The sequence below is a fragment of the Somniosus microcephalus genome, unplaced genomic scaffold, assembly GCF_052327205.1.
Source record: "Somniosus microcephalus isolate GS21.2 unplaced genomic scaffold, FLI_Smic_1.0 unresolved_chr3, whole genome shotgun sequence".
NCBI lineage: Eukaryota > Metazoa > Chordata > Chondrichthyes > Squaliformes > Somniosidae > Somniosus > Somniosus microcephalus.
In genome coordinates this window covers 20,252,047-20,277,959 of record NW_028225181.1, presented here as the reverse complement: position 1 = coordinate 20,277,959, position 25,913 = coordinate 20,252,047, and the positions used below count along the sequence as shown (strand labels likewise).

The 25,913-nt window shown below is 50.1% G+C and overlaps 1 protein-coding gene across 1 annotated transcript in view; it reads left to right on the top strand.

Annotated features, from left to right (window-relative positions):
• Positions 1-1,660: 1,660 nt before the first annotated feature.
• Positions 1,661-25,913, top strand: part of LOC147091276 (gamma-enolase-like) — a 25,295-nt gene continuing 1,042 nt past the window's right edge. Inside the window, exons 1-3 of the mRNA XM_085976497.1 lie at positions 1,661-1,778; positions 2,446-2,541; positions 25,593-25,665. Of these exons, the coding sequence (XP_085832623.1) occupies positions 1,694-1,778; positions 2,446-2,541; positions 25,593-25,665 (254 nt within the window). The 5' untranslated portion in view covers positions 1,661-1,693. The remainder of the gene's footprint in view (positions 1,779-2,445; positions 2,542-25,592; positions 25,666-25,913) is intronic.

Below are 25,913 nucleotides of genomic sequence, written 5' to 3'. Positions count from 1 at the left end.
GACCCCTGGGTTAGGGAGGGGGTGAATCAGCCCGGGTTCCTGCTCCTGATCCCAGTCCAGTGACCCCTGGGTTAGGGAGGGGTTGAATCAGCCCGGGTTCCTGCTCCTGATCCCTGTCCAGTGACCCCTGGGTTAGGGAGGGGGTGAATCAGCCCGGGTTCCTGCTCCTGATCCCTGTCCAGTGACCCCTGGGTTAGGGAGGGGGTGAATCAGCCTGGGTTCCTGCTCCTGATCCCTGTCCAGTGACCCCTGGGTTAGGGAGGGGGTGAATCAGCCCGGGTTCCTGCTCCTGATCCCTGTCCAGTGACCCCTGGGTTAGGGAGAGGGTGAATCAGCCTGGGTTCCTGCTCCTGATCCCTGTCCAGTGACCCCTGGGTTAGGGAGGGGGTGAATCAGCCCGGGTTCCTGCTCCTGATCCCTGTCCAGTGACCCCTGGGTTAGGGAGGGGGTGAATCAGCCCGGGTTCCTGCTCCTGATCACTGTCCAGTGACCCCGGGGTTAGGGAGGGGGTGAATCAGCCCGGGTTCCTGCTCCTGATCCCTGTCCAGTGACCCCTGGGTTAGGGAGGGTGTGAATCAGTCTGGGTTCCTGCTCCTGATCCCTATCCAGTGACCCCTGGGTTAGGGAGGGGGTGAATCAGCCCGGGTTCCTGCTCCTGATCCCTGTCCAGTGTACCCTGGGTTAGGGAGGCGGTGAATCAGCCCGGGTTCCTGCTCCTGATCCCTGTCCAGTGACCCCTGGGTTAGGGAGGGGGTGAATCAGCCCGGGTTCCTGCTCCTGATCCCTGTCCAGTGTACCCTGGGTTAGGGAGGCGGTGAATCAGCCCGGGTTCCTGCTCCTGATCCCTGTCCAGTGACCCCTGGGTTAGGGAGGGGGTGAATCAGCCCGGGTTCCTGCTCCTGATCCCTGTCCAGTGACCCTGGGTTAGGGAGGGGGTGAATCAGCCCGGGTTCCTGCTCCTGATCCCTGTCCAGTGACCCCTGGGTTGGGGAGGGGGGTGAATCAGCCCGGGTTCCTGCTCCTGATCCCTGTCCAGTGACCCCTGGGTTAGGGAGGGGGTGAATCAGCCCGGGTTCCTGCTCCTGATCCCTGTCCAGTGACCCCTGGGTTAGGGAGGAGGTGAATCAGCCCGGGTTCCTGCTCCTGATCCCTGTCCAGTGACCCCTGGGTTAGGGAGGGGGTGAATCAGCCCGGGTTCCTGCTCCTGATCCCTGTCCAGTGAACCCTGGGTTAGGGAGGGGGTGAATCAGCCCGGGTTCATGTTCCTGATCCCTGTCCAGTGACCCCTGGGTTAGGGAGGGGGTGAATCAGCCCGGGTTCCTGCTCCTGATCCCTGTCCAGTGACCCCTGGGTTAGGGAGGGGGTGAATCAGCCCGGGTTCCTGCTCCTGATCCCTGTCCAGTGACCCCTGGGTTAGGGAGGGGGTGAATCAGCCCGGGTTCCTGCTCCTGATCTCTAAATGTATGACTGGTGGAAGTGGGAGGGGCTGAGTAGCGATGCCTCATTCCATAGTCGAATGTCATGCGGACTCTCGCTCTCGGGGTCTTACACGTGGAAAATGGGGCCCAGTTCTCCTCAGCGAGGGGGAGGGACGGGGTGTAGCGAGGTCGGGGGCTGCTGAGGGTAGGGCAACCTGATTCTCTGTTCTGAACCGTGCGTCGTTGATGATTCCCTCCACAGTTGAGCAGCCGCCATGTCCATCACCAAGATCCACGCGCGCGAGATCCTCGATTCGCGAGGGAATCCTACGGTGGAGGTCGATCTGTGGACCGAGAAAGGTAACGGGGAATGGGTCGGGGCGACAGTTTGTAGGGAGGGGGGCGGGGCGGGGCGGGCTAGTGTATTCCAGCCTTGTGGTGAGAATGACACCAGCTCCGGCCACTGGGGGGCCGGGCAACGGAAGTGAGGAGACACCTGGATCTGAGGGATGGCTGGCAGTGGGAGGCGGTCATAGGTCAGTCCTGGGATCAGAGGTTCAAGGGGGGTTCGGGTCCAGAGCCCCAGGGTCGGGGTCGTCCAGAGCCCCAGGGTCGGGGGTCGTCCAGAGCCCCAGGGTCGGGGGTCGTCCAGAGCCCCAGGGTCGGGGGTCGTCCAGAGCCCCAGGGTCGGGGGTCATCAGAGCCCCAGGGTCAGGGGTCGTCCAGAGCCCCAGGGTCGGGGGTCATCCAGAGCCCCAGGGTCAGGGGTCAGACACAGCTCCTAGGTCAGGTGTCGTCCAGTGCCCCAGGGTCAGGGGTCGTCAGAGCCCCAGGGTCGGGGGTCGTCCAGAGCCCCAGGGTCAGGGGTCAGACACAGCTCCTAGGTCAGGTGTCGTCCAGTGCCCCAGGGTCAGGGGTCGTACACAGCCCCTAGGTCAGGCGACGTTCTGTGCCCCAGGGTCAGGGGTCGTACACTGTCACTCTCTCTTTCTTTCCCTGATGGTCTCTATTCTCTCCCGTCTCCCAGGCCTCTTCCGAGCTGCCGTTCCCAGCGGAGCCTCCACCGGAATCTACGAAGCTCTGGAACTCCGTGACAACGACAAGTCCCGCTTCCTGGGAAAAGGTGAGCTGCAGGGGGCAGGACACAAAATGCAGGCCGCGCAGAGCAGGAAAGGCCCAGGCTCCATCCCCGGCCTGTGCAGAGTTGGCCTGATCCTCACACCGGGTGTGGGACTGAGCCCCGGCACACACACATACACACACACACACACGTGGGCATCGCCCGCAAGGCCGGCATTCACTGCCCTTGGAGAGGGGACGGAGGTTTACCAGGATGAGGGACTTCCGTTCTGCGGAACAATTGGAGCAGCTGGGATTCTTCCCCTCGGAGCAGACACGGTTCAGGGCAGAGCTAATCGAGGTATTCAAGACGATGAGGGGTTTTGATAGGGCAAGTAGGGAGAAGCGGTTTACTCTGGCAAGTGGGTCGGTAACCAGAGGCCATAGATTTCAAACAACTGACAAAAGAACTGGAGGGGAGATGAGGAGAAATTTCTTCACACAGAGGGTTGTTTAGATCTGGAACGCACTGTGTGGAAGGGTGGAGGAATCAGATTCTATAGGAACTTTCAAAAGGTAATTGGACATGTAACGAAGAGGACTAATTAGCAGGTTACGGGGCAACAGCAGGAGTGTGGGACTAATTTGGAGAGCTCTTTCAAAGAGCAGGCACGACGGGCCGAATGGCCTCCTTCTGTGCAGTGAGATTCTATGGGGCTAAAATTGGGTGGCGCTAACTTCGCCGGGGGGCGGCAGAGGGGGGCCAGCGATAAAAAATGGCCGCCCGGCACCTCCCCTTTAAATATCGCTGCATGAACGGCCCCCCTGACCCTGTCGGACATGGCGTCCGGCGACACGTAAGGGGGCGCAACCAGGTCGCTGCGCACTGCGATGATGTCATCGCCGCGGGGTGCTTAGGGCCACTGCCGCCGTTGAATTTCACGGGAGGCGTTAGCGGCGCAGCGCCTGGGCGGTAGATGCCCTGCGCCCTGTCAGCGCCCCAGCAGGAGGCGCAAGGCGACCGAACTTTCCCCCTAATGAACCTCACCAAGTTCTACAAGGATACAGTTAAGTCTGGCTACTTCAGCTGAATTTGGGTCGTCTTTCGAACATATCTTGGTTGAACAGTCTCTTTTGGCGCAGAGGTGTCTGAGAGGTCGAGGCTGGCCGCAATTTCCCTCTCCTCTTCTGCCCAGTGCTGCGCATTCTCCCTCTTTGTGCTCGCACTGACGCTCCCTGTCCTAATTTACCCACCATGCTCTTTACTTGTGCCAAGCTGTTAACCGATGAGCCTGCACACATAATAACATAGAAACATCGAAGATAGGAGCAGGAGTAGGCCATTCGGCCCCTCGAGCCTGCTCTGCCATTTAATGAGATCATGGCTGATCATCCAAATTCAGTACCCTGTCCCTGCCTTCTCCCCATATCCCTTGATCCCTTCAGCCTTAAGAAATATATCCAACTCCTTCTTGAATATATTTAATGAATTGGCCTGTACTGCCTTCTGTGGTAGAGAATTCCACAGGTTCACCACTCTCTGGGTGAAGAAATTCCTCCTCATCCCTGCCCTAAATGGCTTACCCCTTATCCTTAGACTGTGACCCCTGGTTCTGGACTCCCCGACCATCGGGAACATCCTTCCTGCATCTAGTCTGTCCAGTCCTGTTAGAATTTTATAAGTTTCAATCAGATCCCCTCTCATTCTTCTAAACTCCAGCGAGTACAAGCCCAATCGACCCAATCTCTCTTCATACGTCATTCCTGCCATCCCAGGTATCAGTCTGGTGAATCTTCGCTGCACTCCTTCCATGGCAAGAACATCCTTCCTCAGATAAGGCGACCAAAACTGCACACAGTACTCAAGGTGTGGTCTCACCAAGGCCCTGTACAACTGCAGCAAGACATCCTTGTTCCTGTACTCGAACCCTCTCACTACGAAGGCCAACATACCACTCGCCTACACCGGCCATGGCTCAGTGGGTCGCACTCTCGCCTCTGAAGTCATAAGAACATAAGAAGTAGGAGCAGGAGTAGGCCATACGGCCCCTCGGGCCTGCTCCGCCATTCAATAAGATCATGGCTGATCCGAACCTAGACTGACGTCCACTTCCCTGCCCGCTCCCTGTAACCCCTAATTCCCTTATCAGCTAGGAAACTGTCTATCTCCGTTTTAAATTTATTTAATGTCGCAGCTTCCACAGCTCTCTGGGGTAGCAAATTCCATAGATTTACTACCCTCTGAGTGAAGAAGTTTCTCCTCATCTCAGTTTTGAAAGAGCAGCCCCTTATTCTTAGATTATGCCCCCTAGTTCTAGTCTCACCCATCAGTGGAAACATCCTCCCCGCATCCACCCGATCAAGCCGCCTCACAATCTTATATGTTTCGATAAGATCGCCTCTCATTCTTCTGAACTCCAATGAGTAGAGGCCCAACCTACTCAACCTTTCCTCATACGTCAACCCCCTCATCTCTGGAATCAACCGAGTGAACCTTCTCTGAACTGCCTCGAGAGCAAGTATATCTTTTCTTAAATATGGAAACCAAAACTGTACGCAGTATTCCAGGTGTGGCCTCACCAATACCCTGTATAACTGAAGCAAGACTTCCCTGTTTTTATACTCCATCCCCCTTGCAATAAAAGCCAAGATTCCATTGGCCTTCCTGATCACCTGCTGTACCTGCATACTAACCTTCTGTGTTTCATGCACCAGGACCCCCAGATCCCTTTGTACTGTAGCACTTTGCAGTTTCTCTCTGTTTAGATAATAACTTGCTCTTTGATTTTTTTCTGCCAAAGTGCATAACCTCACACTTTCCAACATTATATTCCATCTGCCAAATTTCTGCCCACTCACTTAGCCTGTCTATGTCCTTTTGCAGGTTTTTTATGTCCTCCTCACTCACTGCTTTCCCTCCCATCTTTGTATCGTCGGCAAACTTGGATACTTTGCACTCGGTCCCTTCCTCCAAATCGTTAATATAGATTGTAAAGAGTTGGGGTCCCAGCACTGACCCCTGCGGAACACCACTAGTCACTGATTGCCAACCCGAGAATGAACCAATTATCCCAACTCTCTGTTTTCTGTTAGATAGCCAATCTTCCACCCATGCCAGTATATTACCCCCAATCCCATGATTTTTTATCTTGTGCAGTAATCTTTTGTGTGGCACCTTGTCAAATGCTTTTTGGAAGTCCAAATACACCACATCCACTGGTTCCCCTTTATCCACCCTGTTACGTCCTCAAAGAATTCGAGCAAATTTGTCAAACATGACTTCCCCTTCATAAAACCATGCTGACTCTGTCCGATTAAATTATGCTAATCCAAATGTCCTGTTACTGCTTCCTTAATAATGGACTCCAACATTTTACCAACCACAGATGTTAGGCTAACTGGTCTATAGTTTCCAGCCTTTTGTCTACTTCCCTTTTTAAATAAGGGCGTTACATTAGCAGTTTTCCAATCCGCTGGGACCTTTCCTAAATCCAGGGAGTTTTGGACAATTACTACTAATGCATCCACATTCCCTACCACTACTTCTCTCAAGACCCTAGGATGTTAGCCATCAGGTCCAGGGGATTTATCCGCCTTTTGTCCCATTATCTTACCGAGTACCACCTCCTTAGTGATTTTAATCGTGTTTAGCTCCTCCCCCCCCCATAGCCCCCTGTTTGTCCAGTGTTGTGATATTATTAGTGTCCTCTACTGTAAAGACTGATACAAAATATTTGTTCAGCGTTTTTGCCATCTCCATGTTCCCCACCACTAATTTCCCGGTCTCGTCCTCTAAGGGACCAACTTTAGCCACCCTTTTTCTTTTTATATAACTGTAGAAACTCTTGCTATCTGTTTTTATATTTTTTGCTAGTTTACTTTCATAATCTATCTTCCCTTTCTTAATTAATCTTTCAGTTATTCTTTGCTGGCTTTTAAATGCTTCCCAATCTTCTATCCTCCCACTAGATTTGGCTACTTTATATGCCCTTGTTTTCAGTCAGATACTTTACTTTGCTTTTACTTAGCCACGGATGGCTGTCTTTTCTTTTACGCCCCTTTTTCCTCAGTGGAATATATTTTTCTTGAGAGTTGTGAAATATCTCCTTGAATGTAGACCACTGATCATGTACTGTCTTACACTTTAATCTGTTTTCCCAGTCCACTTTAGTCAATTCTACTCTCATACCTTCATAGTCTCCTTTATTTAAGCTCAGTACGCTGGTTTGAGATCCAACTCTCCCACCCTCCAACTGAATTTGGAATTCAACCTTGTTATGGTCACTCATTCCAAGGGGATCCTTTACTAGGACATTTTTTATTAATCCTGTCTCATTACACAGGACCAGATCTAAGATTGCCTGCCCCCTGGTTGGTTCAGTTACATACTGCTCAAGGAACCCATCCCTAATACACTCTATGAACTCTTCCTCAAGGCTGCCATGCCCAATTTGATTAGTCCAGTCAATATGAAAGTTAAAATCCCCCATGATTATAGCTGTTCCCTTATTACAAGCCCCAACTATTTCCTGATTTATACTCCGACCAACAGAGTTGCAACTGTTAGGAGGCCTATAGACTACGCCCACTAGTGACTTTTTCCCCTTATTATTCCTTATCTCCACCCAAACTGTTTCACTATCCTGATCCTTTGACCCAATATCATTTCTGACTATTGCAGTGATTCCATCCTTGACTAACATAGCAACCCCACCTCCCTTTCCTTCCTGTCTGTCCTTCCTAATTGTCAAATACCCTTGTATGTTTAGTTCCCAGTCATGATCATCTCGCAGCCATGTTTCCGTAATGGCCACCAGATCATACCCATGTGTAGTTATTTGTACCATCAACTCGTCTATTTTGTTACGAATGCTGCGTGCATTCAGATAAAGAACTTTTAAATATGTTTTGTGACAATTTATTCCTGCTTTTACCCCCTTTACTACTTTACCTTTAACTTTATATACATTCTGTCCCTTCCTGACACGCTCTGGTTTTTAATTCCCCCACTGCTACCTTGCTCTATTGCCTTCTCCGCTGACATTTTTATTTTCTACTCTCTTGAAACCTCCCCCCCACTAATAATTAGTTTAAAGCCCTCTCTCCAGCCCTAGTTATTCGATTCGCCAGGATTCTAGTCCCAGCACTGGCCAAGTGAAGTCCGTCCCAACGGAACAGCTCAGGGGGATGGGGTACAGAGTGGAGCTATAGTAGGGGGTGATTTACAGCCAAATACAGAGGAAAAAACAAGTCAGCTGGGAAGGCAGAGCAAATATGTGAAGGCAAAAGGGAATATGGCAGGGCTGGAAGGCATTTATTTTAATGCAAGGAGTCTTGCAAATAAGGTGGATGAACTGAAGTTGTTGTTGAACACATGGGAGTACGATATTGTTGCTATCACGGAGACATGGTTGAGGGAGGGTCAGGACTGGCAGCTCAATATTCCGGGGTATAGAATCTTCAGGCGAGACAGAGGGGGGTGTAAAAGGGGAGGGGGTGTTGCAATATTAATTAAGGAGTCAATTACTGCTGTAAGGAGGGATGATATATTAGCGGGTTCCTCTAATGAGGCCTTATGGGTAGAACTTAAAAACAAAAAGGGGGCAAGTACTTTGCTGGGAGTGTACTATAGGCCCCCAAACAGTCAGGGGGAGATAGAGGAACAGATATGTAGGCAAATCTCAGAGAAGTGTGAAAATAATAGGGTAATAATAGTGGGGGATTTCAACTTCCCCAATATAAATTGGGATAGTCAGAGTGTGAAAGGCTTAGAGGGTGCAGAATTCTTAAAGTGCATCCAGGAGAGCTTTTTGAGCCAACATGTAGAAAGTCCTACAAGAGAGGGGGCGGTACTGGACATAACTCTGGGGAATGTAGCCGGGCAAGTGGTGGAAGTATCAGCAGGAGAGCATTTTGGCGACAGTGACCATAATTCGGTGAGATTTAAGGTGGTCATGGAAAAAGACAAAGACGGCCCGGAAATAAGGGTTCTAAATTGGGGGAAGGCCGATTTTAATATGATAAGGCAGGATCTGGCCAAAGTGGACTGGGAGCAGCTACTTATAGGAAAATCCACATCAAAACAGTGGGAGACTTTCAGAAGGGAAATAGAGAGAGTACAACGCCAACATGTTCCTGTAAAGGTCAAGGGTGGGACCAACAAGCAAAGGGAACCTTGGATGACAAGGGATATACAAAAATGCATTAGAAATAAAAGGGGGGCTTTTGGCAGTTACAAAAGACTAAAGACGGAAGAAGCCCTAGAGGAGTATAAAAAGTGCAGGGGCATACTTAAAAAAGAAATTAGGAGGGCGAGGAGGGGCCATGAAATAACACTGGCGAGCAAAATAAAGGAAAATCCTAAGATGTTTTATAAGTATATTAAGGGCAAGAGGATAACCAGGGAAAGGGTAGGGCCCATTAGGGACCAAAGTGGCAATCTGTGTGTAGAGCCAGATGATGTAGGCGGGGTTTTAAATGAATTTTTTGCATCTGTGTTCACTATGGAGAAAGACGATGCGGACATAGAAATCGGGCAAGGGGACTGTGACATACTTGAACATATTAGCATCGAGAGGGAGGAGGTGCTAGCGGTTTTAGCAGGCCAAAAAGTGGATAAATCCCCAGGCCCGGACGAGATGTATCCCAGGCTGCTGTGGGAGGCAAAGGAGGAGATTGCAGGGGCTCTGACACAAATTTTCAGAACCTCTCTGGCCACAGGGGATGTACCAGAGGACTGGAGAACAGCTAATGTAGTACCATTATACAAGAAGGGTAGCAGGGATAAACCAGGGAATTACAGGCCAGTGAGCCTAACATCTGTGGTAGGGAAATTATTGGAAAAAATTCTGAGGGACAAAATTAGTCTCCACTTGGAGAGGCAAGGATTAATCGGGGATAGTCAGCATGGCTTTGTCAAGGGTAAATCATGTCTGACAAATCTGATTGAATTTTTCGAGGGGGTGACTAGGTGTGTGGATGAGGGAAATGCTGTGGATGTGGTTTACATGGACTTCAGTAAAGCTTTTGTCAAAGTCCCGCATAGGAGACTGGTCAAGAAGGTAAGAGCCCATGGGATCCAGGGTGCCTTGGTGCGTTGGATCCTAAACTGGCTGAGTGGCAGGAGGCAGAGGGTGATGGTCAAAGGTTGCTTTTGTGACTGGAAGCCTGTGTCCAGTGGGGTACCTCAGGGATCGGTGCTGGGCCCCTTGTTGTTTGTGATCTACATAAATGATTTGGATGAGAATGTGAAAGGTATGATCAGTAAGTTCGCAGATGACACGAAAATTGGTGGGGTGGTAAATTGCGAGGAGGAAAGCCTCAGGCTACAGGACGATATAAACGGGTTGGTCAGATGGGCGGAAAAGTGGCAAATGGAATTTAACCCTGAAAAGTGCGAGGTGATGCATTTTGGACGGACAAATAAGGCAAGGGAATACACAATGAGTGGTAGGACCCTAGGAAGTACAGAGGGTCAGAGGGACCTTGGTGTACATGTACATAGATCCCTGAAGGCAGCGGAACAGGTAGATAAGGTGGTTAAAAAGGCATATGGGATACTTGCCTTCATTAGCCGAGGCATAGAATATAAGAGCAGGGAGGTTATGATGGAGCTGTACAAAACGCTGGTGAGGCCACAGCTGGAATACTGTGTGCAGTTCTGGTCGCCTCACTATAGGAAGGATGTGATTGCTTTGGAGAGGGTGCAGAGAAGATTCACCAGGATGTTACCTGGGATGGAGCGCCTCAGCTATGAAGAAAGACTAAACAGGCTGGGGTTGTTTTCCTTGGAGCAAAGAAGGCTGAGGGGGGACCTGATTGAGGTGTACAAAATGATGAGGGGCATAGATAGGGTAGACAAAGAGGAACTTTTCCCCTTAGTAGGGGGGTCAATAACAAGGGGGCATAGATTCAGGGTAAGGGGCAGGAGATTTAGAGGGGATTTGAGGAGGAACTTTTTCACCCAGAGGGTGGTTGGAATCTGGAACTCAATGCCTAAAAGGGTGGTAGAGGCAGGAACCCTCACAACATTCAAGAAGCATTTGGATGAGCACTTGAAATGCCATTGCATACAAGGCTATGGACCAAATGCTGGAAAATGGGATTAGACTGGACAGGGATGGATGGGCGGCGCAGACACGATGGGCCGAAGGGCCTCTTTCTGTGCTGTAAAACTCTATGACTCTATGACTCCTGTCCCAGTACTGGTGCCAGTGTCCCAAGAAGTAAAACCCATTTCTCCCACACCAGTCTTTGAGCCACGCATTTTAACTCTCTAATTTTATTTACCCTAGCCAAATTTGCACGTGGCTCAGGTAGTAATCCAGAGATTATTACCCTTGTGGTTCTGCTTTTTAATTTGGCCCCTAGCTGCTCAAACTCCCTCAGCAGAACCTCTTTCCTTGTCCTATCTATGTCATTGGTACCAACATGGACCACGACAACTGGATCCTCCCCCTCCCACTCCAAGTTTCTCTCCAGCCCAGAGGAGATGTCCTTAACCCTGGCACCGGGGCAGGCAACACAGCCTTCGGGACTCTCGCTCTCGGCTGCAAAGAACCCTATCTATCCCCCTAATGATACTATCCCCTACCACTACAACATTTCTTTTTACTCCCCCCCACTTGAATGGCCCCTCGTTCCACGGTGCTGTGGCCGGGTTGCTCATCCTCCCCGCAGTCCCTGTTCCCATCCTCACAGGGAGTAAGAGCCTCGAACCTGTTGGACAAGAGCAAGGGCTGCGGCTCCTCCAACACTACCTCCTGGATCCCCGTACCTGCCTCACTCATAGTCACACCCTCCTGTCCCTGGCCACGGACTACATCTGAATTAATTAATCTAATTGGTGTGACTACTTCCTGGAACACAGAGTTCAGGTAACTCTCCCCCTCCCTGATGTGCCGCAGTGTTTGAAGCTCGGACTCCAGCTCTTCAACACGGAGCCGGAGTTCCTCGAGCAGCCAACACTTACTGCAAATGTGATCACCGTGAGCATCAATGGTGTCCACCAGCTCCCACATAGTGCAGCAGCAACACATCGCCTGCTCTGCCATTCTATGTAATTAATTACATTTATTATTATTTTTAAATGATATATTTAAGGGCCCTGGTTTACAAACAGTCCCGCTACACCACAGAGACCTTAAAAACTACAAACCACAGAGTGAAAGTTTTAAAAAAGAGAGAAATACCCCCAACCAATCACTTACCTGCTTTCTGGTGACGTCACACCTCGATTACTTCTTACTTCTCTCCCTCTGAAATTGGAGATTGGTAAACCTACCCGCGCCTCGGGCTTACCTTTAATACTCACTGCCGCTCGAGTTACCGCCACTGCCGCACTAAGGCCGACCCGCGCCTCGGACTTACCTTTAATACTGCCTCCGCTCGAGTTCCCGCCGCTGCCGCACTGAGGCCTGCCGGTGCCTCGGGCTTACCTTTAATACTGCCTCCGCTCGAGTTCCCGCCACTGCCGCACTGAGGCCTACCCGCGCCTCGGGCTTACCTTTAATACTGCCTCCGCTCGAGCTCCCGCCACTGCCGCACTGAGGCCTACCTGCGCCTCGGGCTTACCTTTAATACTGCCTCCGCTCGAGTTCCCGCCACTGCCGCACTGAGGCCTACCCGCGCCTCGGGCTTACCTTTAATACTGCCTCCGCTCGAGCTCCCGCCACTGCCGCGCTGAGGCCTACCCGCGCCTCGGGCTTACCTTTAATACTGCCTCCGCTCGAGTTCCCGCCACTGCCGCGCTGAGGCCTACCCGCGCCTCGGGCTTACCTTTAATACTGCCTCCGCTCGAGTTCCCGCCACTGCCGCACTGAGGCCTACCCGCGCCTCGGGCTTACCTTTAATACTGCCTCCGCTCGAGTTCCCGCCACTGCCGCACAGAGGCCTACCCGCGCCTCGGGCTTACCTTTAATACTACCTCCGCTCGAGTTCCCGCCACTGCCGCACTGAGGCCTACCCGCGCCTCGGGCTCACCTTTAATACTACCTCCGCTCGAGTTCCCGCCACTGCCGCACTGAGGCCTACCCGCGCCTCGGGCTTACCTTTTATACTGCCGCCACTCGAGTTCCCGCCACTGCCACACTGAGGCCTACCCGCGCCTCGGGCTTACCTTTAATACTGCCTCCGCTCGAGTTCCCGCCACTGCCGCACTGAGGCCTACCTGCGCCTCGGGCTTACCTTTTATACTGCCGCTGCTCGAGTTCCCGCCACTGCCACACTCAGAAGTCAGAAGGTTGTGGGTTCAAGTCCCACTCCAGAGACTCGATTGGAAAATCTAGGTTGACACGCTGGGTCAGTACTGAGGGAGCGCTGCACTGTCGGAGGGGCAGTACTGAGAGAGCGCTGCACTGTCGGAGGGGCAGTACTGAGGGAGCGCTGCACTGTCGGAGGGGCAGTACTGAGGGAGCGCTGCACTGTCGGAGGGGCAGTACTGAGGGAGCGCTGCACTGTCGGAGGGGCAGTACTGAGGGAGCGCTGCACTGTCGGAGGGGCAGTACTGAGGGAGCGCTGCACTGTCGGAGGGGCAGTACTGAGGGAGCGCTGCACTGTCGGAGGGGCAGTACTGAGGGAGCGCTGCACTGTCGGAGGTGCAGTACTGAGGGAGCGCCGCACTGTCGGAGGGGCAGTACTGAGGGAGTGCCGCACTGTCGGAGGTGCTGTCTTTCAGAGGAGATCTTAAACTGAGTCCTCCGTCTGCCCTCTCCGGATGTAAAAGATCCCATGGCACTATATTGAAGAAGAGCAGGGGAGTTCTCCTTGATGTCCTGGGGCCAATATTTATCCCTCAACCAACATCAGTTAAACATTGCTGTTTGTGGGAGCTTGCTGTGCACAAATTGGCTGCCGCGTTTCCTACACTACAACAGTGACTACACTTCATAAGTACTTCATTGGCTGTAAAGTGCTTTGGGATCTTATTCTTTCGCACGGTAGTAGCAAATCAAATGTCAATATCTAAGTCAGATATCCAGGTCAAAGCTTCCGGTGTAACAACGCGGATATCTTGTGGGCTGCCTGTGAACTTCCTCTGAGGGCAGTGCTCAATGATTGTGCTCCAGGGTCTGACCAGGAGCTCCACAGTCACATGATGGAGATGCTTTAACCTTCCACCTATGGAGAAGGTGGCAGCATCGACCATGACCGGGTTTGAGGCGGTTGATGGTTGTCCGCTGTTTGCGAGGAAGGTTTGATCCTGCAGGTTGCACCGTGGGGTTCCTCGATCAGGAATCCATTCCGTCTGTCACAGGTCTTCCGAGCGTTTCGCCATTGGTCATCAAGGCCGAGGGGAGGTCGCTGAAGGGCTTCGGTCCAATCTGGCCTTCTGGATTTGAGACGGGTTGGTGGTAGGTTGGTCAAGTCGGCCTGGATCGGCGTGTCTTTGCCGGTGTAGCGGTTGACATGAATCAGTCATTCATGAAAGAAAGATTTATGAAATCATACTGAGCGGCCTGCAGGTGGCACTGTCCAGGGAGAGTATAAATACTCGGGCACGGGCCCAGCTTGCGCAGGACATTCGTAACAGGAACTAGTGAAGGACACAACTAGACCTCCATGTTGTAAAACAGTTGATTAAAGCTTTGCTAAGACCAAGTGCCTAGTAGTTTTCTTACATCAGCGGTTGTGTTCTCTGGAGACTGCATATACGCGGCGTAGGTGTGGTGGTGCGATGTTTGCAAGGATGGACGATGACCGCTTTCTCGCAGCCCACCCTGTTACGTGATCTTGGATCACGACCAGTGTCGTCTCAACTTGTCGATAGATCAATAGCAAACCAAGCTTTGGGAAGTCGTGAAAAAGGCTGAAGGGATGCAACTGGGGGTGCAGGTTCACAGATCGTTAACAGAACTCCCTCCAGCCAATGCCCCCCGTAAGGCGCCCTGCCTCCCCGAATGCGCGGCCCATTCAGAGCTTTGCGCACGTGCGGTGCCTACGGTGTAAATGCCGGTGAGCGGCCTGCGCGGGACCCTGCTGGTGACTGTGCGGCCTAGTGGGAACGTCGCCTCCAGCCCCTACAACCCTCCGAGATCTCTGCGCTCCTCCAATTCTGCCCTCTTCCGCGTCCCCGATTCCCATCGCTCCACCACTGGCGGCCCTGCCTTCAGCTGCCTGGGCCCTAAGCCCGGCAATTCTCCTCCCTAAACCTCTCCCGTCCTCCTTTTAAGACGCTCCTTAACACCTACTTCTTTGACCAAGCTTTTGGTCATCTTCCTCAATATAAGAGTAAGGAAGTCTTGCTACATTTGTACAGAAACATACATAGAAGATAGGAGCAGGAGTGGGCCATTCGGCCCCTCCAGCCTGTTCTGCCATTTAATGAGATCATGGCTGATCATCCAAATTCAGTACCTGGCCCCTGCTTTCTCCCCATATCCCTTGACCCCTTTAGCCTTAAGAAATATATCTAACTCCTTGAATATATTTAATGAATTGGCCTCAACTGCCTTCTGTGGTAGAGAATTCCACAGGTTCACCACTCTCTGGGTGAAGAAATTCCTCCTCATCTCTGTCCTAAATGGCTTACCCCTTATCCTTAGACTGTGACCCCTGGTTCTGGACTCCCCGACCATCGGGAACATCCTTCCTGCATCTAGTCTGTCCAGTCCTGTTAGAATTTTATAAGTTTCAATGAGATCCCCTCTCATTCTTCTAAACTCTAGCGAATATGATACAGGGTCTTGGTGAGACACCTGGAGTACTGGGCACAGTTTTGGTCTCCTTATCTGAGGAAGGATATATTTGCCTTGGAGGCGGTGCAACGAAGGTTCACTGGATTGATTCCTGGGATGGGAGGGCTGTCCTGTGACGAGAGATTGTGTAGAATGGGCCGATACTCGCTGGAGTTTAGAAGAATGAGAGGTGATCTCATTGAAACATACAAGATTCTGAGGGGGATTGACAGGGTAGATGCCGAGAGGTTGTTTCTCCCTGGCTGGAGAACCAGAGGTCACAGTCTCAGGATAAGGGGTCGGCCATTTAAGACTGAGATGAGGAGGAATTTCTTCACTCAGAGGGTTGTGAATCTTTGGAATTCTCTGCCCCAGAGGGCTGTGAATGCTGAGTCTTTGAGTATATTCAAGGCTGCGATAGATAGATTTTTGGACTCTCGGGGAATCGAGGGATATGGAGATCGGGCGGGGAAGTGGAGTTGAGGTCGATGATCAGCCATGATCTTATTGAATGGCGGAGCAGGCTCTGTTGAGTCTGTGTTTACAAGTGCAGTTATTATGAATAACACGACACAGACAACAGAGAGTAACTAAACAGGTCTTTAGTGATTGAGGGTCAGGGCGGGAACTGAGATACATATTACTCCACAGGGTTTATATACCGGTGTGGTCACTACCGGTACTACAATGTACAGGAGCTGTTAAAAGGATACCTTAAGGTGAAGGACTACTTTTTAAGGTAGTACAGGTTACATACACTACAATTCCTCCCCTTTTAGCTTAACAGTGGACACCCCATTAATACAGTACATGAATATATATACAATTTACACACAATGAATATTCAAAGGTTCAGTCTCTGAGGAGGCTTCCGGATCCGTGCCGGATAACGCCTTTCAGGGATCTCTTGTTCCCGTTGCTGGGGTGACTCATTCAATTGATCTTCTATGGATTCAACATCATCTAATACAACCGAGTCCGAGGTAGATGCTACAGGCTCAATAAATTCTTCAACTGGTGTCTCTGCTGGAGACATGGGGTTGACCCTTGTTCTTGATCCCACAAGTTGGTCAGCATGACGTCGTATTACGTTCTCCCCAGTGTCTACCGTGTACATCAAAGGCCCCTGCTGTGCACAAATTGTTCCAGGTTGCCATTTATCATTTCTATAGTCCCTGGCCAACACTAGTTGTCCTATTTCAAAACTCTGAGTGGCCTTTTCATTTACGTGCTGGAATTGTTTGTGTTCAACTTCCCGTCTCACATTGGGTTTTAACAAATCCAACCGGGACCGCAACCTTCTGTTATAGAACGTGATGGCAGGGCTTTGATTTGTCACTGCATGCGTGGCGTTTCGATATGCCATTAGGAAATTGTCCACCTTGTGTTGTAGTGGAATATGATCTTCACACATTTTGAATGTTTGTACAAATCTCTCGGCCAACCCATTTGTAGCCGGATGATATGGGGCAGGTGTATAGTGTTTCACCCCATTCTTTTTCATGAATTTCTGGAATTCTTCTGACACGAACTGTGGTCCGTTGTCTGAACAAATTTGTTCTGGCAATCCATTCCTCGCAAATATAGTTCTCAAGACTGCAATCGTCTTCTCAGTGGTAGTGGTCGACATCTTGATCACTTCTGGCCATTTAGAGTGTGCGTCTACTGCTATCAAAAACATGGAATCCATGAATGGACCTGCAAAGTCAATATGCACACGTTGCCATGGGGCTGAAGGCCATTCCCACGGATGCAGCGGTGCAATTGGAGGTGCATTTTGAACTTTTTGGCACCCTGAGCAGCTTTTAGTCAGATCCTCTATTTGTTTGTCGATACCTGACCACACATAAGCCCTAGCAAGGCTTTTCATCTTGACTCTCCCCAGATGACCTTCATGCAATTCTTTTAAGACTCTATCCCGTAATTTAGGAGGAATAACCACCCTTGTTCCATACATCAGTGTTCCTTGACATACGGACAGCTGTTCTCGTCTGGCTGAGAATGCTGGTAACAGTGGTTCGCCATGTGCTGGCCATCCCTTCACCGTCAAATCGTAGACCCGAGACAGTGTCGGGTCGTTTCTGGTCTCTCTCTCAATACTCGCATTGGTGACTGGCAAGCATTCGATGATGGTCGAGTGGAATATCTCGACAGGATCAACTGCCGGTGCCTCTTCCGCTGTAGGTAGTGGCAGGCGCGACAGCCCATCAGCATTACCATGTTGCTTTGTACCTTTGAACTCAATATCGTATTGATGTGCCCCTAGGAAAAGGGACCATCTCTGAAGCCTCTGCGCCGTCATTACCGGAACACCCTTTTTAGGATTGAATATGGAAACCAATGGTTGATGATCTGTCAGCAGTGTAAACTGTTGTCCGTGCAGGTAGTGGTTAAATTTCTTCACTCCCCACACGAGGCTGAGGGCCTCCCTATCTATCTGAGCATAGTTGCGCTCAGCGGAGGTCAATGATATGGATGCAAAAGCGACTGGCCTTTCCGAGCCATCTGGAAACCTATGTGAGAGCACCGCCCCGATACCATAGGGAGATGCATCACAAGCCAACCGAATAGGTAGCGTTGGGTTGAAGTGAGCCAACACTTCCTTAGACGTGATCAACGCCTTGCTCTTCTGAAAAGCCCGCTTAGTCATCGCTCCACTTCCATGGTATTCCCGTTTGCAAGAGGGTGTTTAGTGGGTGTAACACCGTAGATAAATTTGGTAAAAACTTGTGGTAGTAGTTAACCAGCCCGAGGAACGACCTCAACTGTGACACATTTTCCGGTGCTGGAGCCTTGACTACTGCCTCAATCTCGTCACGGGACTTATGTAACCCCTCCTTGTCAATAACGTGGCCGCAGTACGAAATTTGCTTCTGAAAAAACTCGCATTTCTGACGATTAGCTCTTAGCCCATATTCTTTCAATCTGATGAGCACCTGTTCCAAATTCGCGAGGTGATCACTATCGTTATCTCCTGTAACCAGGATGTCATCCAAGTAACACTGTGCCCCTGGAATTCCCTGCAAGACCTGTTCCATGGCCCGCTGCCAAATAGCCGGAGCCGATGCCACTCCAAAAACCATCTGGCTTTGAAAAATTTTGGGCTTGTATTTTCTTCAACCTTGATGGTTGTAGTCATTCCTTTCAGTGTCCCAAGTCCCTGTTGGAACACCTCCTTAACATCGTCTAAGATTTTGGACAGTCGTCCAGGTTTGACGTCATCCTCCTTACTGGCATCCACAGTCAGTGCTCGTATGGAATACCAATCCAGTTGTATTTTCCGGATCCATTCACGTCCTAGTAGTGGCGGACCTCCATCAGGTAACACATATAAGTCCATTTTCTGACTTTCTTTACCATTGTAGACCACGTTTACTTTTATTTTTCCTTTGGGGTATACTTTTTGCCCCGTGTATGTTTTCAATACAATCTTCGTATCCCTCAGGGGAATGTGCGAGAATAACCTTTTGTAGTCTCGCTTATTTATGACCGTTAAGGCCGATCCTGTGTCCAATTCCATCTTCACTTGGACTCCTGCTATCTTGAGCATGACCCAGATAGTTTGGTGGTCTGCTGTGTTGCCCACATTATGTATCTTCAGACAACCCAGTTCCTTGCTGCTGGAGTCTGAATCAGTCTTCTGTTCATCCGAACTGTTCTCTGTCACTTTATGTACTTTTTTGTACTTCTCCTGCGGTGACTTTTTGCTGTTGGTCTTCTTTCCTGACTGGCAGACTCTCGCTATGTGACCAAGTTTGCCACATTGCTTGCATTCTTCATCTTTGAACCAGCACTGGTTCTGGTCATGCGTTGTCCTACCGCAACGATAGCACTTTACTGCACCCAATGCCATTTCATTGGTGCTGAATTCAGGTGGATTTTGCTGTATTTCCGCAGCTCCCCGTGCTGCTGCTTCGTACGATACGGCCACGCTGAAAGTCTTGTTCAGTGCCAACTCTTTCTCTGAGAGTAGCCTTTTCTGGGTTCCTTCGTGTTGTATCCGTGTGTTAATGGAGACACGGAATGCAGGAGTTGGTTTCACAGGTGTTTACTGAACAAAGTCTGGAGGTGAACTAACAGATACAAGACACTATACAGGCTTATATAGCCCGAGTGGCCATTACCGGCATTACAGTACACGGGGCTCTTAAAGGCACATACACCACAATTCCTCCCCTTTTAGACAACCAGTACATAACATTTAAAGTAATCATTAATTAACATGTTACAAGAACAATAATCTACACCTTTGCTGCAGTTAATCAATTATAAGTCAGTCTCTCTGGAGGCTTCCTGACTCGGTCCGGATAACGCCTCGGTGGTGTAGTAGTTTCTGGTGGTGTAGTAGGTTCTTTTGGCAAGGTTGATTCGGTTTGAATGCCAGTGTCGGGTTCATCTGGTTCCAGTATCACTGGATCGGAGGTAGATACTATGGGTATCTCTGCTTCATCATTAGGCGTATAGAGTTGTGGTGTAGATTGTCCCTTTTCGGATGACTCTATGATCTGGTCAGCATGGCACCTTATTATGCTTTCTCCAATGTCCACGGTATACATCAGCAGTCCTAGTCGTGTGCAAATAGTTCCAGGCTGCCATTTCTCGGTACGGTAGTCCCGGGCCAAAACTTGTTGACCTATCTGGAAGGTTCTAGTTGGCCTTTCATTCATGCCTTGAAATTGCCGGTTCTCTACGTCCCTTCTGATGTTTGGCTTGATCAAATCCAGCCGGCATCTTAGTCTTCTATTGAAGAACATCATGGCGGGAGTTTGGTTTGTAACCACATGTGTTGCATTCCTGTATGCAAACAAGAAGTTATCTACCTTATGCTGTAGATTTATGTCTTCATTACCCATGGCCTTTATGGCTTTCTTGAAGGTCTGGACAAACCTTTCAGCCAATCCATTGGTGGCGGGATGGTATGAGGCGGACGTGTAGTGCTTCTTAACCCCATTGTTTTTTAAGAACTTCCTGAATTCTTTGGACACAAATTGCGGTCCATTATCAGAACAGATCTGTTCAGGCAGCCCATTCCTGGCAAATATGGTCCTTAATACTGTGATGGTTTTTTCCGTGGTGGTGGAGGACATCTTTATTACCTCCGGCCACTTGGAGTGTGCATCAACCGCGATTAAGAACATTGAGTCCATAAATGGACCAGCAAAGTCGATGTGTACCCTTTGCCATGGAGATGAGGGCCACTCCCATGGATGTAGAGGGGCTTGTGGTGGGGCGTTTTGGACCTTCTGGCATCCTAGGCAGCTCTTGGGTCATTTCTTCGATGTCTCCGTCGATACCTGATCACCACACAAACGCTCTGGCTAGGTTCTTCATTTTCACTCCACCCAGATGCCCCTCGTGAAGCTCCTTTAGCACTTTATCCTGGAGTTTGGGTGGAATCACCACTCTGGATCCACAAATCAAGGTTCCTCGGCACACTGACAGCTGTTCTCTTTGCGAGAATGCTGGCAACAGTCGTTCGCCATGTGCTGGCCATCCCTTCACCGTTAAATCGTAGACTCGTGAGAGAGTCGGGTCATTTCTCGTTTCCTTTTCAATGGCAGAATTTGTTACTGCAGACATTCCACTATGGTTGAGTGGAACATCTCCACTGGGTCCACTGTAGGTGCCTCTTCTACCGTTGGCAACGGTAGGCGCGATAAACCGTCAGCATTCCCATGCTGTTTTGTTCCTTTGTATTCTATGTCATATTGGTGTGCCCCTAGGAAAAGTTACCACCTCTGTAGCCTTTGCGCTGTCATAATGGGAACGCCCTTTTTAGGGTTGAATATGGAGACGAGGGGTTGATGGTTAGTCAACAAGGTAAATTTTTGTCCGTGTAGGTAATGGTTGAATTTCTTCACTCCCAATACCAGGCTGAGTGCCTCCCTGTCGATCTGGGCATAGTTACGCTCAACTGAGTTCAATGAGCGTGACGCAAAAGCTATCGGCCACTCCGAGCCATCAGGGAATCTATGCGATAATACCGCTCCTACGCCGTAAGGGGATGCATCGCACGCCAGTCTGATTGGCAGTGATGGGTTGTAATGAGCCAAAACTTCCTTGGACGTGATCAGCCTTTGCATTTATGGAAGGCACGTTTACAGTCTTTGCTCCATTTCCAAATTACTCCCGTTTGTAGCAGTTCGTTAAGAGGGTGCAGAACAGTTGACAAGTTCGGTAAAAATTTATGATAGTAATTTATCAATCCCAGGAACGACCTTAATTGTGAGACATTTTCAGGTGCTGGGGCTTTTATGACCGCTTCAGTTTTTTCAGGTGACTTATGCAACCCTTCCTCGTTAATTATATGGCCACAATATGATAGTTGTTTCTGGAAAAATTCGCACTTGGGGCGATTTGCTCGTAGGCCCCGTTCTCTCAGCCTAGTGAGCACCTGCTCCAAATTGGCAAGGTGCTCGTTGTCGTTTTCTCCTGTTACAAGGATGTCGTCTAGGTAGCATTGAGTCCCCAGAATCCCTTGGAGGACTTGCTCCATAGCTCTTTGCCAGATAGCTGGAGCTGATGCTACTCCGAAAACCAGTCGATTGTACTGGTACAGGCCTTTGTGTGTATTTATCGTGAGATACTTTTTAGAGGCCTCTTCAACCTCCATCTGTAGATATGCCTGTGCCAAGTCAATTTTGGTGAAACGTTTCCCTCCGGATAGTGAGGCGAAAATATCTTCTATCCTCGGAAGAGGATACTGTACCGTGTGAAGGACCGGGTTTACAGTCACCTTGAAGTCCCCACAGATGCGAATTTTTCTCTGTTCTTCAGATTTATCATTATTCAACGTTTTCTTCATGACCGGGACGATGGGTGTTGCCCACTCGCTCCAATCTATCTTGGATAACACGCCTGCCTTTTCCAAATTCTCCAGCTCTGCCTCGACTGCTGGACGAATTGCGTATGGCACCGGCCTTGCCTTAAAAAAACTTGGGAATTGCCGCATCTTCCACTTTTATTGAGGCGGTGACGCCTTTCAAGGTTCCGAGTTCCTGTTGAAACACTTCCTTGGCGTTGGCCAAGATGTCTTTTAATCGTTCAGGTATGACATCATCATCATTTTTTTTCTTACTGGTCACCGTCAGTGCCTGAATGGAGTGCCAGTCTAAACGTATCTTCCTGATCCATTCACGTCCCAACAGCGGTGGACCACCACCTTGCAGAACGTATAAATACAACTTCTGTATTTCCTTGCCGTTGTATACAACAGGCACCCTTATTTTCCCTTTGGGGTATACTTTCTGCCCCGTATATGTTTTCAAGATAATGGATGTGTCTTTCAAAGGTATATGCGGAAATAGCCGCTCGTAATCCCGTCGACTTATGACGGTCAGAGCTGATCCTGTATCTAGCTCCATTTTAACTGGGGACCCCGCTATCGTGAGGGTAACCCAAATGGTCTGGTAATCTTCTTTGGCAATTACATTATGTAATTTGGGACAGCTTAGTCTCTTGTTTCCAGAGTCGCTATCGCTCTTCTGGTCTTCGGAGCTACTGTCCGTCATCATTTGTACCTTTCTGTACTTTTCCTTATTGATTTTTTTCCTGTCCGTGGATTTTTTGTTTCCAGATCGGCATACACGTGCAATGTATCCAATCTTTCCGCATTGCCTGCATGCTTTGTCCTTGAACCAGCAGCCCCTCTGGTCATGGGTGGATCTGCCGCAGCGATAACATCTCTCGAAACCCTGTGTCATTTCATGGGTGCCGAAGTCCTGTGGCTTTTGCTGTATCTCTGCAGCTCCTCTTGCGGCTGCTTCGTATGATACAGCCACACTGAAAGCCTTGTCCAGTGTCAAATCTTTCTCAGAAAGTAGCCTTTTCTGTGTTCCTTCACTTAGGAGACCGCAGACTAATTTGTCTCAAAGAGAATCTTTGACAGCTTCCTTAATTCTGTGAGGTAATCAGCGTTACTTTCATTCTTGTGCTGATTCCTCCTGAAGAATTTGAATCGTTCCGCTATCAGCAGCGGTGTTGGGTTTAAGTGCTCCTGTAGGGTATCAACAATCTCCTTAAAATTCTTGTCCCTCGGTTTGGCTGGAGTGATTAAGTTTCGTAACAGCCCGTATGTCCTTGCGCCTATTAGATTTGGAAGTACTGATGCCTTTTTATCATCCTCTATTTCATTTGCTGTGCAATATACCTCCACTCTTTCCACATATGTGGTCCAATCCTCTATATCGCTATCGAAAGCAGTAATATTGCCAGTCTTAGGCATGCTGGGAAAAAAATGGCGCCTCCCGCGCTTTCCTTTCTTCCCCGCAGAAAAAAATGGCGCCCGCTGCCGCTGCCGACAACGCTGTTCTCCGCGGTTTTTATTTACATAGGTATTTTTAATAGGTGGAGACTCGTTCCCGCTGGACTCTCTGGGACTTTTCCCTCCCTCTGCTTGGTCCGAACGCCGACCTGCTTTGCAGCGCCGGCCGTCTCCCGAGTGCTCCCCCTCTCTGTCTCTGTTTGCCTCCGCCTTCGCTGCTCGGCCCCGCTGCAGAGCCAGCCGATCGAGCCCTAGCCCGCCGCCCAGGAAGGATTATTGCAGTACCTGCCACTAGCTGGTGAAACCAGAGTTTTTTTTTCTTTCTTGTTTTTCTTCGACTTTCGTCTGAGGAATCGATCTCCTTGAGGTGCTGCTGAATTGCAGGTAAGTCCGTTTCCAATTCGTCGCCACTGTTGTATCCGTGTGTTAATGGAGACACGGAATGCAGGAGTTGGTTTCACAGGTGTTTACTGAACAAAGTCTGGAGGTGAACTAACAGATACAAGACACTTTACAGGCTTATATAGCCCGAGTGGCCATTACCGGCATTACAGTACACAGGGGGCTCTTAAAGGCACATACACCACACTTCGCTCAGGAGACCGCAGACGAATTTGTCCCGTAGGGAATCTGCCAGTCCTACTCCGAACTGACAGTGCTTTGATAGCTTGCGTAATTCCGTAAGGTAATCAGCGTTACTCTCATCTTTATGCTGATTCCTCTTGTAGAATTTAAATCGTTCTGCTATCAGCAGCGGTGTAGGGTTTAGGTGCTCCTGCAGGATAGCAACAATATCCGTGAAACTTTTTTCTACCGGTTTATCTGGGGTTATCAGGTTCCTCAATAACCCGTACGTCTTCGCACCCATCAAGTTTAATAGGGTTAGTGCTTTCTTATCATCCGGCACTTCATTCGCTCTACAATAAACTTCGATGCGTTCCACATAAGTGGGCCAATCTTCCACATCGTTGTCGAATGCAGTAATGTTGCCTGTTTTCGGCATCCTAGCTGAGTTTCTTCTCTCCCTTCGGATATTATTTAATTTTTTTATTTAAGATGGCGGCTCCCGCGCTCGTCTTCTTCTCCGCTGGCCCAAGATGGCGTCTTTTCCCGCGCTGCTGCTGTTGTTGTTGTTGTTGCCACGCCGCTTTCTGCGGTCCTCGTGGCAATGGAGCGCCTTTCTGGCTGCTGCGCGTCTCTGCCCCGCGATTGCAGTCCGGCCCCTGACACCGGCTGCGGTCTTGTTCTCCGCTCTCTATGCTTTCCTCCCCTTCTCCCTCTGACAAGCTCGGCCGTCTCCCCCCCTGCGCCGCTCGATCGGGCTTACCCGCCGCTGCCTTAGAAGGGTTGCGCACTACCTGTAGCCAGCCCTTATGCTGGACTTTGTGGCCAGGAAACCAAGCCCGGTTCTCGATGGCCTCCCTTGCGATGCACCGCTCTGCAGGATGCTGAGGGCGGATGCCCTTGGTCGGCGCCCGTGTTCCAGGACGCAGCCTCCTTCCAATGTACCCCAGATTCAGTACTGGGGGAGGTGATGCAAAACTGCTGCTAGGTTCGATCAGACTCGTCGCCACTGTTGAGTCTGTGTTTACAAGTGCAGTTATTATGAATAACACGACACAGACAACAGAGAGTAACTAAACAGGTCTTTAGTGATTGAGGGTCAGGGCGGGAACTGAGATACATATTACTCCACAGGGTTTATATACCGGTGTGGTCACTACCGGTACTACAATGTACAGGAGCTGTTAAAAGTAGTCCTTCACCTTAAGGTATCCTCTTAAGGTAGTACAGGTTCCATACACTACAGGCTCGAGGGGCCGTGTGGCCCACTCCTGCTCTTACTGCTTATGTTCTTAACTCCATATGTGGTTCGGTGTCAGATTTTGACCCGTGCAGTGACTTGGGATGTTTTTACTGCATGAAAGGCACTATATAAAATGCGAGTTGTTTTTGGAGCAATGCAGGTTGACAAGGTGATAAAAAATGCAAACAAGCACTGGGGATTATTTCGCGAGGAATATAAATGAAAAGCAGAGGTTAAGTTAAAATTATATGAACCTTGGTTAGACCACACTTGGAGTTTGAAAGGGTGCTAACCTGTTCTTCCTGACCTGATATCCCTCTCCAGCCCATCCCCGCATCCTGTTCTCATCTCTTCACTTTCCCTTACCCCAGGGGTTCTACAAGCTGTCGGACACATCAACAACACAATCGCTCCTGCACTCATCGGTCAGGTAAGGAACGCACTGCAGAGAGAGAGAGGGAGGGAGAGAGGGAGAGGGGGGAGAGGGGAGAGAGAGAGGCAGAGGGGGGAGAGAGGGAGAGAGGGAGGGAGGAGAGAGAGAGGGAGAGAGGGAGGGAGGAGAGAGAGAGGGAGGGAGGAGAGAGAGAGGGGAGAGGGGAGAGAGAGGCAGAGGGGGGAGGAGAGGGAGGGAGGAGAGAGAGAGGGGAGAGGGGGAGAAGAGGGAGGGAGGGGGGGGAGAGAGAGGCAGAGGG